The sequence below is a fragment of the Macrobrachium rosenbergii genome, chromosome 23 (genome assembly GCF_040412425.1).
Source record: "Macrobrachium rosenbergii isolate ZJJX-2024 chromosome 23, ASM4041242v1, whole genome shotgun sequence".
In the NCBI taxonomy this organism is placed as follows: domain Eukaryota; kingdom Metazoa; phylum Arthropoda; class Malacostraca; order Decapoda; family Palaemonidae; genus Macrobrachium; species Macrobrachium rosenbergii.
The window spans coordinates 23,473,495-23,485,994 of record NC_089763.1 but is presented as its reverse complement, the minus strand read 5'-3'; the positions used below and the strand labels follow the sequence as shown (position 1 = coordinate 23,485,994).

At 37.9% G+C, this 12,500-nt stretch overlaps 1 protein-coding gene across 1 annotated transcript in view; it reads left to right on the top strand.

Annotated features, from left to right (window-relative positions):
* LOC136851043 (histone H3.v1-like) overlaps positions 1-6,554 on the top strand; it is an 11,510-nt gene extending 4,956 nt beyond the window's left edge. Inside the window, exons 3-4 of the mRNA XM_067125013.1 lie at positions 5,433-5,853; positions 6,127-6,554. Of these exons, the coding sequence (XP_066981114.1) occupies positions 5,433-5,853; positions 6,127-6,554 (849 nt within the window). The remainder of the gene's footprint in view (positions 1-5,432; positions 5,854-6,126) is intronic.
* The last annotated feature ends 5,946 nt before the right edge of the window (positions 6,555-12,500 follow it).

The window sequence follows — 12,500 nt, the reverse complement described above, 5'->3', positions numbered from 1 at the left end:
AAGATAATTTATAGTTTTTTTTACTGACCAGGCACAGTATAGCTAAAAGCAATCTACTTGTGTAAATAAGATCATTCATAGTTTTTTTAACTGACCAGACACAGTATAGCTAAAAGCAATCTGCTTGTGTAAGTAAGATCATTTATAGTTTTTTTTACTGACCAGACACAGTATAGCTAAAAGCAATCTGCTTGTGTAAGTAAGATAATTTATAGTTTTGTGTTTTTAAAAGATCATTTATAGTTTTTTTAAATGACCAGACACAGTATAGCTAAAAGCAATCTGCTTGTGTAAGTAAGATCACTTATAGTTTTTTTACTGTCCAGGCACAGTATAGCTAAAAGCAATCTGTTTGTAAGTAAGACACAGTTTTTTTTACTGACCAGACACAGTATAGCTAAAAGCAATCTGCTTGTGTAAGTAAGATAATTTATAGTTTTTTTTACTGACCAGACACAGTATAGCTAAAAGCAATCTGCTTGTGTAAGTAAGATCATTTATAGTTTTTTTTAAATGACCAGACACAGTATAGCTAAAAGCAATCTGCTTGTGTAAGTAAGATCATTTATAGTTTTTTTTAAATGACCAGACACAGTATAGCTAAAAGCAATCTGCTTGTGTAAGTAAGATCATTTATAGTTTTTTTTAAATGACCAGGCACAGTATAGCTAAAAGCAATCTGCTTGTGTAAGTAAGATCACTTATAGTTTTTTTTACTGACCAGGCACAGTATAGCTAAAAGCAATCTGCTTGTGTAAGTAAGATCACTTATAGTTTTTTTTACTGATCAGACACAGTATAGCTAAAAGCAATCTGCTTGTGTAAGTAAGATCACTTATAGTTTTTTTACTGTCCAGGCACAGTATAGCTAAAAGCAATCTGCTTGTGTAAGTAAGATCACTTATAGTTTTTTTTACTGACCAGACACAGTATAGCTAAAAGCAATCTGCTTGTGTAAGTAAGATCACTTACAGTTTTTACTGACCAGACACAGTATAGCTAAAAGCAATCTGCTTGTGTAAGTAAGATCACTTACAGTTTTTTTTACTGACCAGACACAGTATAGCTAAAAGCAATCTGCTTGTGTAAGTAAGATCACTTACAGTTTTTTTTACTGACCAGACACAGTATAGCTAAAAGCAACCTGCTTGTGTAAATAAGATCGTTTATAGTTTGTTTTACTGACCAGACACAGTAAAGCTGAAAGCAATCTGCTTGTGTAAATAAGATCATTTATAGTTTTTTTTTTTACTGACCAGACACAGTAAAGCTAAAAGCAATTTGCTTGTGTAAATAAGATCATTTATAGCTATTTTTACTGACCAGATATAGTATAGCTTAAATCGGTCTGCTTATGTAAATAAGATTATTTAGAATTTATTTTTTTTATGGGTACTGACCAAGCATAGCTAAAATCGGTCTGCTTGTGTAAAGAGATCATTCATAGTTTATATGAGATCATTTGTATTTTTATTTTTTACTGACCAGAACAATATAACGAAAAACGATCTGCTTGTATAATTAATCTTATTCATAATTTCTTATTTTTATGGTACTTGACCAGACATAGATAAAATCGGTTTGCTTGTGTAAATGAGATCATTCGTAGTTTATGTGAGATCATTTATAGTATTCCTTTTTACTGACCAGAACACAGTATAGCTAAAAGCAATCTGCTTGTGTAAATGAGATCATCGATCTGCTTGTGTAAATGAGATAATTTATAGTTTACATGAGATAGTTTTTAGTTTTTTTTTTACTGACCAGAGCACAATATAGCTAGAATCGATCTCCTTGTGTAGTTGAGATAATTTATAGATTATATGAGATCATTTGTAGTTTGTTTTTCTACTGACCACAACACATTAGGCTATAGCTAGCAACGATATGCTTGTGTAAATGAGATAATTTTAGTTTATATGAGATCATTTATAGTTTGTATTTTTTACTGATCAGATTCAGTAAAGCTAAAATCGATCTGCTCGTGTAAATGAGACCATTTATAGTTTTTGTTTTGTTTTTACTGATCAGACAATAAAACTAAAAAAAAGCAATCTGCTTCACGACCCCGTCAGTCAAAATACTCTCACGAGATAATCTCGGTTCGACAGACAAGTGGAGGGATTTCGTAGACGAAGCTTCATTGAATCTCCAGAATCCGGACAGTTTTAGGCTGTGTTTTTTTTGTCAGAGTCTCACTCGGGCCCACTCAGGCCTCATCTGTTAAACCCTAATCCAGATTGCAGTGCCAGGTGGCACTCACAAACTTTAGCAATTTAACGCTTCCAAAACAAGTTTCCTACATGTCCCTAAACACCCCCACCCCACACCCCCCCTTTTTTTCTTCCTATCTCACCTGTCTTCGATTCGACTCGTTTGTATTCTTGTGTTTTCCCGTTTCTGAAAACTTTAGATTTGGCCCAGAAGAAGATAGACGGACTGAACGGGCTATGAGGAGAATTGTGGGAAATTTCATAAATATCAATCTTCTTCTTCTTTTAGCTTTCTGTAAAAGAAAACTATTGTTCCCGCTTTGTCTGTCCGTCCGCACTTTTTATATCCGCCCTCAGATCTTAAAAACATCTGAGGCTAGAGGGCTACAAATTGGTCTGTTCATCATCCACCCTCCAGTCATCAAGCACACCAAATTGCAGCCCTCTAGCCTTAGTAGTTTTTATTTGATTTAAGGTAAAGTTAGTCATAATCGTGCTTCTGGCAACGATATAAGATAGGCCACCACCGGGCCGTGGTTAAAGTGTCATGGGCTGCGGTTCGTACAGCATTATACCGAGACCACCGAAAGATAGATCTATTTTCGGTGGCCTTGATTATACACTGTAGCGGCTGTACAGAAAACTCGACTGCGCCGAAGTGTCTTCGGCGCATCTTTTACTTGTTTGATATTTTCTGAAGGTGTGAAGAAAGGACGGAGTTCGCATAAAGATGAAATAGGAATGAAAAATACAAATCTTCTCTTTTTTTTTATTTTCTGAAGGTGTGAAGGATGGACGGAGTTCGCATAAAGATGAAATAGGAATGAAAAATACAAATCTTCTCTTTTTTTATTTTCTGAAGGTTGAAGGATGGAAGTTCACATAAAAGATGACGAAAAATTCACAATGCTCTTTGATATACAGAGAATCCCTAAAAATTTAATTATTATGTATGCTTAAATTCCATTTTATTCTTGCTTATGCTTTTGTTACTCCTCCTCCAGTTGCTTTCTGACTGTTTGTACGGTCACATGAAACGGTAAAAGAACTAAAAACAAAGGTCATCAGAATCACGGAGTCCATTATTTACAGAACTTCTCAGAACAAGAAAATGGGATAAGGAATTCGACGTAAGAGTCTATAATAGTCTCAGCTCACTGGCTTTGAGCAAGTAGATATAGTATCACTTAGTCTTAAGAGTGGAAAGAAGAGGCGAAGGTTTTCTAGTTCTGCCAACCTGATCAAATCGTCATCTACTGATCGGATGTTTATTGAGGAATCTTTATTCGTGTACCGTGTCGCCATCTTGAATTGCTCGGATAAACTTAGGGCAAAATAAAATTTTGGAACCTGACGTGAATTCGATACGCTGAAAATAACCTGTAGTGCTTTTTAAAAAACTATTCATTCACTGAAAGTCAAAAAACCTCCACGTTACATCGCCATCTTGAATCTTTCCCATAAACATTGCTGGACCTGACGTGAACTCGATCCATTGAAAATAACCTATAGTGCTTTTTAAAAAATTCTTTATTCGTTGAGATACAAAACCCTTTACGTAACATTTCACAAACAAAAGCGACCAGTAAACAAAATCGTTTGCTAGTGATAGAAAATAAAAACTCTCAGTCGCGTGAGTGTCTTTTACGAAGTGTGCGTTGATGTCCAATTATTTCGAGAAAAGTGTTGGAACATAACGGAGGGTACGATGTGAAACCTTGAAACGTTTTTCCTTTTATCGATATTCAGCAACGAAACCCGTACAATGTCTTTCCGATATGGATACGGCGATCATTATTGACGATTCCTGAGAGAGAGAGAGAGAGAGAGAGAGAGAGAGAGAGAGAGAGAGAGAGAGAGAGAGAGAGAGAGAGAATTTTTTTGGCTTGTTTTTCATTTAACGAAAAGGCAATATATTTTATTTTTTTCTTTCGTCCTTCAGTGACCCCAAAAGTTTTCTTAAAAACGGAAAAAATAAGTTAATTAGTAAACAAATGCATGAATGAACGCCTTAATTAGATAAATAAACAAAGGTGGGCAATTATAAAAATATGAAGCCTCGAATAATTAGCCATTTTTTTTTTCTTCATTATGTCAACAGTATGGTTGATATTCTCCTTACTTATATATATATATATATATATATATATATATATATATATATATATATATATATATATATATACAGTATATATATATATATATATATATATATATATATATATATATATATATATATATATATATATATATATATATATACACATACATATATATATATATATATATATATATATATATATATATATATATATATATATATATATATATATATATATATAACAACAGGTTCATTTAAGTTGGATCAATAGGAATTAAGCTGATTTCTAAACGGTCAAACCGAACTGGGCTCAATATAATCCTTCAAAAAATTCCGCCACTAACGCAAGACCAATGTAGGCCTATTTGAACTCCTCTTTACGACCTGCCCTTCCCTACAGGTCGAAATATCGACCACCCCCCTACCTCTCCACCAATCTACGCCTTACCTCCAACACGAGATAGAGCATTTCTCCCTTCTTCCTCCCCCACCAACATCATTCCCCTCCCCCAACAATTCGAAATAGCTCCTCCACCAATGCAAACCTTAGCTCCAACACGAGGTAGAGCACTTCTCCCTTCTTCCTCCCTCACCAACATCATTCCCCTCCTCCAACAATTCGAAATAGCTCCTCCACCAATGCAAACCTTAGCTCCAACACGAGATAGAGCAGTTCTCCCTTCTTCCTCCCTCACCAACATCATTCCCCTCCCCAACCTGAAATAGCTCCTCCACCAATGCAAACCTTAGCTCCAACACGAGATAGAGCAGTTCTCCCTTCTACCTCCCTCACCAACATCATTCCCCTCCCCCAGCAATTCGAAATAGCTCCTCCACCAATGCAAACCTTAGCTCCAACACGAGATAGAGCAGTTCTCCCTTCTACCTCCCTCACCAACATCATTTCTCTCCCCCAGCAATCCGAAAGAGCTCCTCCACCAATGCAAACCTTCGCTCCAACACGAGATAGAGCAGTTCCCCCTTCTTCCTCCCTCACCAACATCATTCCCCTCCCCCAGCAATTCGAAATAGCTCCTCCACCAATGCAAACCTTTAGCTCCAACACGAGATAGAGCAGTTCTCCTTCTACCTCCCACCAGCATCATTTCTCTCCCCAGCAATCCGAAAGAGCTCCTCCACCAATGCAAACCTTAGCTCCAACACGAGATAGAGCAGTTCTCCCTTCTACCTCCCTCACCAACATCATTTCTCTCCCCCAGCAATCCGAAAGAGCTCCTCCACCAATGCAAACCTTAGCTCCAACACGAGATAGAGCAGTTCCCCTTCTTCCTCCCCCACCAACATCACTCCCCTCCCCAACAATTGAAAGAGCTCCTTTGCAAACCTTAGCTCCAACACGAGATAGAGCAGTTCCCCCTTCTTCCTCCCTCACCAACATCATTTCCTCCCCAGCATTCAAACAGCTCCCTCCACCAATGCAAACCTTAGCTCCAACACGAGATAGAGCAGTTCTCCTTCTACCTTCCTCACCAACATCATTTCTCTCCCCCAGCAATCCGAAAGAGCTCCTCCACCAATGCAAACCTTAGCTCCAACACGAGATAGAGCAGTTCCCCCTTCTTCCTCCCTCACCAACATCTCCCTCCCCAGCAATTCGAAATAGCTCCTCCACCAATGCAAACCTTAGCTCCAACACGAGATAGAGCAGTTCCCCCTTCTTCCTCCCTCACCAACATCACTCCCCTCCCCCAGCAATTCGAAATAGCTCCTCCACCAATGCAAACCTTAGCTCCAACACGAGATAGAGCAGTTCCCCTTCTTCCTCCCTCACCAACATCATTCCCTCCCCAGCAATTCGAAATAGTTCCACCCAAACCTTAGCTCCAACACGAGATAGAGCAGTTCTCCCTTCTACCTCCCTCACCAACATCATTTCTCTCCCCCAACAATCCGGAAGAGCTCCTCCACCAATGCAAACCTTAGCTCCAACACGAGATAGAGCAGTTCCCCCTTCTTCCTCCCTCACCAACATCACTCCCCTCCCCCATCAATTCGAAAGAGCTCCTCCACCAATGCAAACCTTAGCTCCAACACGAGATAGAGCAGTTCCCCTTCTTCCTCCCTCACCAACATCACTCCCCTCCCCAGCAATTGAAATAGCTCCTCCACCAATGCAAACCTTAGCTCCAACACGAGATAGAGCAGTTCCTCCTTCCTCCCTCACAACATCATTTCCCTCCCCATCAATTCGAAGAGCTCCTCCCCCAATGCAAACTTAGCTCCAACACGAGATAGAGCCGTTCCCCCTTCTTCCTCCCTCACCAACATCACTCCCCTCCCCATCAATTCAGAAGAGCTCCTCCACCAATGCAAACCTTAGCTCCAACACGAGATAGAGCAGTTCCCCCTTCTTCCTCCTCACCAACATCATTTCCCTCCCCAACAATTGAAAGAGCTCCTCCACCAATGCAAACCTTGCTCCAACACGAACAGAGCAGTTCTCCTTCTACCTCCTCACCAACATCATTCCCCTCCCCATCAATTGAAAGAGCTCCTCCACCAATGCAAACTTTAGCTCCAACCGAGATAGAGCAGTTCCCCCTTCTTCCTCCTCACCAACATCATTCCCTCCCCAACAATTCAGAGCTCCTCCACCAATGCAAACCTTCGCTCCAACACGAGATAGAGCAGTTCTCCTTCTACCTCCCTCACCAACATCATTCCCCTCCCCCATCAATTCGAAAGAGCTCCTCCACCAATGCAAACCTTAGCTCCAACACGAGATAGAGCAGTTCTCCCTTCTACCTCCCTCACCAACATCACTCCCCTCCCCCATCAATTCGAAAGAGCTCCTCCACCAATGCAAACCTTAGCTCCAACACGAGATAGAGCAGTTCCCCCTTCTTCCTCCCTCACCACCATCATTCCCCTCCCCCAACAATTCGAAAGAGCTCCTCCACCAATGCAAACCTTCGCTCCAACACGAGATAGAGCAGTTATAGCTCCTCCACCAATGCAAAACCTTCGCTCCAACACGAGATAGAGCAATTCCCCCTTCTTCCTCCCTCACCAACATCATTCCCCTCCCCCAACAATTCGAAAGAGCTCCTCCACCAATGCAAAACCTTATCTCCAACACGAGATGCAGCAGGCTGGTGGCCTCCAGGGCCTTTCCTCTCCAACCAGGTCGAAATAGCAGCCAACTGATACCCCTGAAGCATGTATGGTTCCAATCTGTTGATCCATTCAGGTCTAATGAACGAAGCTTCTGTCGGACATCACCTCACTGAGAGTCGAGAAGGTGAACCTGCGTGGCATATTTGGGACCTTTTCTTCCCTCTGAACGCACTGAACGATGTGGGTGGAAGTTGCAACACATTGCAACAGATTGCAACAGAATGCAACAGATTGGGCCAATCGCTGATGACAAGTCTGTTCCGGAAATTGAGACGGAGATATACAGAGTAGAAAGCTGAAAAGGATAGGATAGAAAACTGTAAATGTAGTTCGTCTGTCACTAACAACACTCATCATTCAGGAAAGATAATAAAGGAAAATTGTAAAGGAAATTTAAGAAATTAAAGGGCATGAAAAAAAAATTTATATGATGCCAGGAAATGAAACAAACTGATTATGAAAAAAAGGAAAGGGAAAGAAAGGCATTTATACAAGTAAAGGAGACCAGCAAGGGTGTTCTGCTTGTTAATGGCGTCAATCTTTGCTTTATGGATTTTTTTTAAAATTTTAATTTGTACCCTGAAGATGTGTACATGATACCCGAAAGCGCTTGGTATCTGGTATTTGATTTTTAACTTTCGAATGTTTTTTTTTACATGTCTACTTACCACGTGTAATTGTATGACTTGTTACTGATATATTTACACACACACACACACACACACACACACATATATATATATATATATATATATATATATATATATATATATATATATATATATATATATATATATATATATATATATATATATATATATATATATATATATATATATATATATATATATATATATATATATATGTATACACACACACACACACACACATATATATATATATATATATATATATATATATATATATATATATATATATAAATACATATATTTGTGTTTGTTTCTAGTTTCATTTCATATGATAATATGCTTCGTATTTTTTTTTACACTTTAAGTTATTTTCTACAGTGGGAACTTGCTTCAAATATATAATAATAATAATAATAATAATAATAATAATAATAATAATAATAATAATAATAATAATAATAATAATAATAATAATAATAATAATAATAATAATAATAATATATCAAAGTCGGGTATCATAATTCAGCATGAGAGTCCAGCCTCTCAGAAATCGCAATTAGTGAATAATGGCCTCATTTAGCTTATGTCGAGATGGATTCCCGTTCCATAGTAACCAGGAATCACCTGTGGTTAATCTTACCTGGAATTCCATTCATTCTCTGTCCCCTCTAATCTCCTCCAATCCTTCCTTGTTCTAGATGCTCAGTTATTCCTTGTTCTAGATACTCGGTTGTTTCTTGTTCTAGATGCTCAGTTGTTCATTGTTCTAGATACCCAGTTGTCACTTTTTCTAGACGCTCGGTTGTTCCTTGTCCTAGATGTTCTGCTGCTCCTTGTCCTAGATGCTCAGTAATTCCTTGTTCTAGATGCCCAGTTTTTTTATCTAGATGCTCAGTTTTAGCTTGATCTAGATGCTCAGTTATTCCTTGTGACAGATGATCAGTTGTTCCTTGATCTAGATGCTCAGTGGCTCCTTTCTCTAAATGCTCAGTTGTTCCTTGATCTAGATACTCAGTTGTTCCTTGTTCTAGATGCTCTGTTGTTTCTTGATCTAGATGCTCAAGTTGTTCCTTGATCTAGATGCTCAGTTGTTCCTTGTTCTAGATGCTCCGTTGTTCCTTGTTCCAGATGATCAGTTGTTCCTTTCTCTAGATGCTCCTTTATTCTTTGTTCTAGATGCTCCGTTGTTCCTTGTTCCAGATGCTCAGTTGTTCCTTGATCTGGATATATATATATATATATATATATATATATATATATATATATATATATATATGTATATATGTATGAATGTATGTATGTATGTATGTATGTATGTATGTATGTATGTATGTATGTATGTATATATATATATATATATATATATATATATATATATATATATATATATATATATATATATATATATATATATATATATATATACCGTGATGAACGTACCAGAACCTTTGATTAAAAACAAATGTTAAAGTCTATCAACATAACTGATTATGAAAGAGATTGGGGGGTAAATGTATGAAACGTTTAAGTATCTATTATTTTCTAAAACACTTGTTCACTAAATTATAACGTGATAAACGTTCCGTTACATTTGTTTGAAAACAAATGTTAAAGTTGATCAACAAAACTAATTATAAGACAGTTAACAAGTGCTGGAAAAACTCAAAGCAGATAGACATAAAAATTGCCAGTTCATTATAATCGTACTTCCTCGGCTCAGAAACTTCATAATGGAACACAGACATCTGAGGTGTATAAACCAAGAGTCTCGCTTCCCACATCTTGTTGATAATGAAGGCTATCACTCAATCACACCAGTTGGGGGACAAGCCAGTCCAACTTAGTGCCGGTCTCAAGCCCGGATAAATGGGGATAGTTGCTGCCTGCTCTAGCCAACCGAGTGTGAAAACGGCGGAAAAAACTAAAAATAATGAATCTCGAGCCAACAACGGATCAGATGGATGGATGAGGTGAGGAGGGGTATGGGTGAGTGGGGACTGGGGAAGGGAGACACAAGGAATAGAAGTAGATGGAGAAAGTTGACTCGAGCGGCCGACCCTGCTATACAGCGGGATTGATAAGGTCGGAAGAAGAAGAGATCAGTCAATCGCACCTCTGCAGAGAAACCTAAACCCTTCATTTCTCCATAAATCAGACGAGATTTACGACCGTTACCTTAGTTAATGTCGTTTCAAGTAAGCTTGAGAATTCGCAACTTGAATCTTAAGGATGTGTTTAACTTTACAAAGAAATTTCATCCCAGAAGAATTGTTATGTGGCGGAGAGAGAGAGAGAGAGAGAGAGAGAGAGAGAGAGAGAGAGAGAGAGAGAGAGCATCTCAATTATCCAAACCTGATCACTTCATAATGACGTAAGAAATTAATTAGATATTTCATCAGAATGAAAGCATCTGATTTTCTCTAAACCTGATCATTTCGTAATGACATGATGAACTCACATTATATTTCATTAGGGTGTCAAACGTGGATAAAATCTTATACCCTAAAACAGTTATTCTCCTTGCATCTTAACTATTTATCTACATTTTTATCTATTTGTTTATTAATTTATTCATTTTATTTTTTTTCCTTTCTAATAACTGACCTCTTCTTTTTGTATTTCCTGTTACCTTCCGCTACTTCTTTTAAGTGAACACTTTAAAATTCTTTGGAAGGTTGAATTCCAAGCCAATGGCCCTGTGATAGGCTTGTTCCATTTGAATAGGTTTCTTCGTCTTCTGGATATTAATAATTCTGTTCCTTTTCCGAGAAATATAATGATGAACTATTTACTGAGACACAGAGTGTCTGAAAAATGGCATCATAAAAAACAAGTAAAAAAATGCGTCATAGTTTCTTCGGCGCAATCGAGTTTTCTGTATAGCCGCTACAGCGTATAATCAAGGCCACCGAAAATCGGTCAATCTTTCGGTGGTCTCGGTATAGTGCTGTATGAGCCTCGGCCCATGAAACTTTGACCACGGGCCGGTGGTGGCCTGTTCTATATCGTTGCCAGATTCACTATTATGGCTAACTTTAACCTTCAATAAAATAAAAACTACTGAGGCTAGAGGGCTGCAATTTGGTATGTTTGATAACTGGAGGGTGGATGATCAACATACCAATTTGCAGCCCTCTATCCTCAGTAGTTTTTAAGATCTGAGGGTGGACAGAAAAAGTGCGGACAGAATAAAATACGGACGGACAGGCAAAGCCGGCATAATAGTTTTCTTTTACAGAAATCTAAAAAGAATGTCATTGGAAATAAGAGTTGATTTCAAAACAAACTTGGAGATACTATCTATCCATAAATATAATAACAAGACAACTGTGTACAGAAAAAAAACACTTAAAAAATACATCTTAGGTAAAAAAAAAACTCTCATTCTTCCGAAGCACGATTCTCCTCTCATCAGATAATCCTTATTAAAAAGAGACATTGCAAGTATAAAAGAAAGCAATTCAGCCTCCTTTTGAGAGTAATGAGACCAGTTAATGAGACACGCCTTGAACGAGAGCTGTACCTGTCCTCTTCTCGTCGCTAAAAAACGAGTAATTTGGGACCATCACTGAAGATTCGTCTCGCTTCGAGATGACTCAGACGATAGGGAATTGGTCTTTCATGAATTATTAATTAATATTTCCCAAGGCTATGCGTTCAATACGAATGATTATCCGGTGATTTTCCCCTGTCTTGATAACTTCGAAATGACGACGCAAAACATTCCAGTAACTCGTTGTAATGAGGAACTGATGAATTTTTATGATATCTTTGTCTGCTCGTCACGACAGTAATTTTTAGACTGTGAGAGTAGGACTGAATCTTCGGGGAGATGAGTAGGAGTGCAATAATGGTTGAAAAAAAAAATACATATATTCCCTTATTTCCGGGAACAGCGTGTGTATTTATATCAAAAGTTTATACCTTTCTCTCTCTCTCTCTGTCTCTCTCTCTCTCTCTCTCTCGCTCTCTCTCTCTCTCTCTCTCTCTCTCTCTCTCTCTCTCTCTCTCTTTGTACATATATATATATATAGATATATATATATATAGATATATAGATAAATAAATATATTTATATATATATGTATATAATGTATATATTATATAATGCATGTATATATATTTATTTATATACATAAATATTTCTGCTGCTCGCCCGCGATGCATTTATTTGTAGTAATATCACATGAACCAAGGCGGGAAAAGATGGGTGTATCGACCGTTTTCGCGTCGGCGATTCAAACTTAACGTTCGTTCATAGCAAGGATAGGTAGCATTAGGGATTTAACCCCCATAGGAAAATTTCCATAATCATCCTTATGATAGGTGGCCTTAAGCTTTTACCTGTTCTCCTTGGCGAATGCTTTTGACAAAGTTTCAGACCCCGAGGGCATGAAC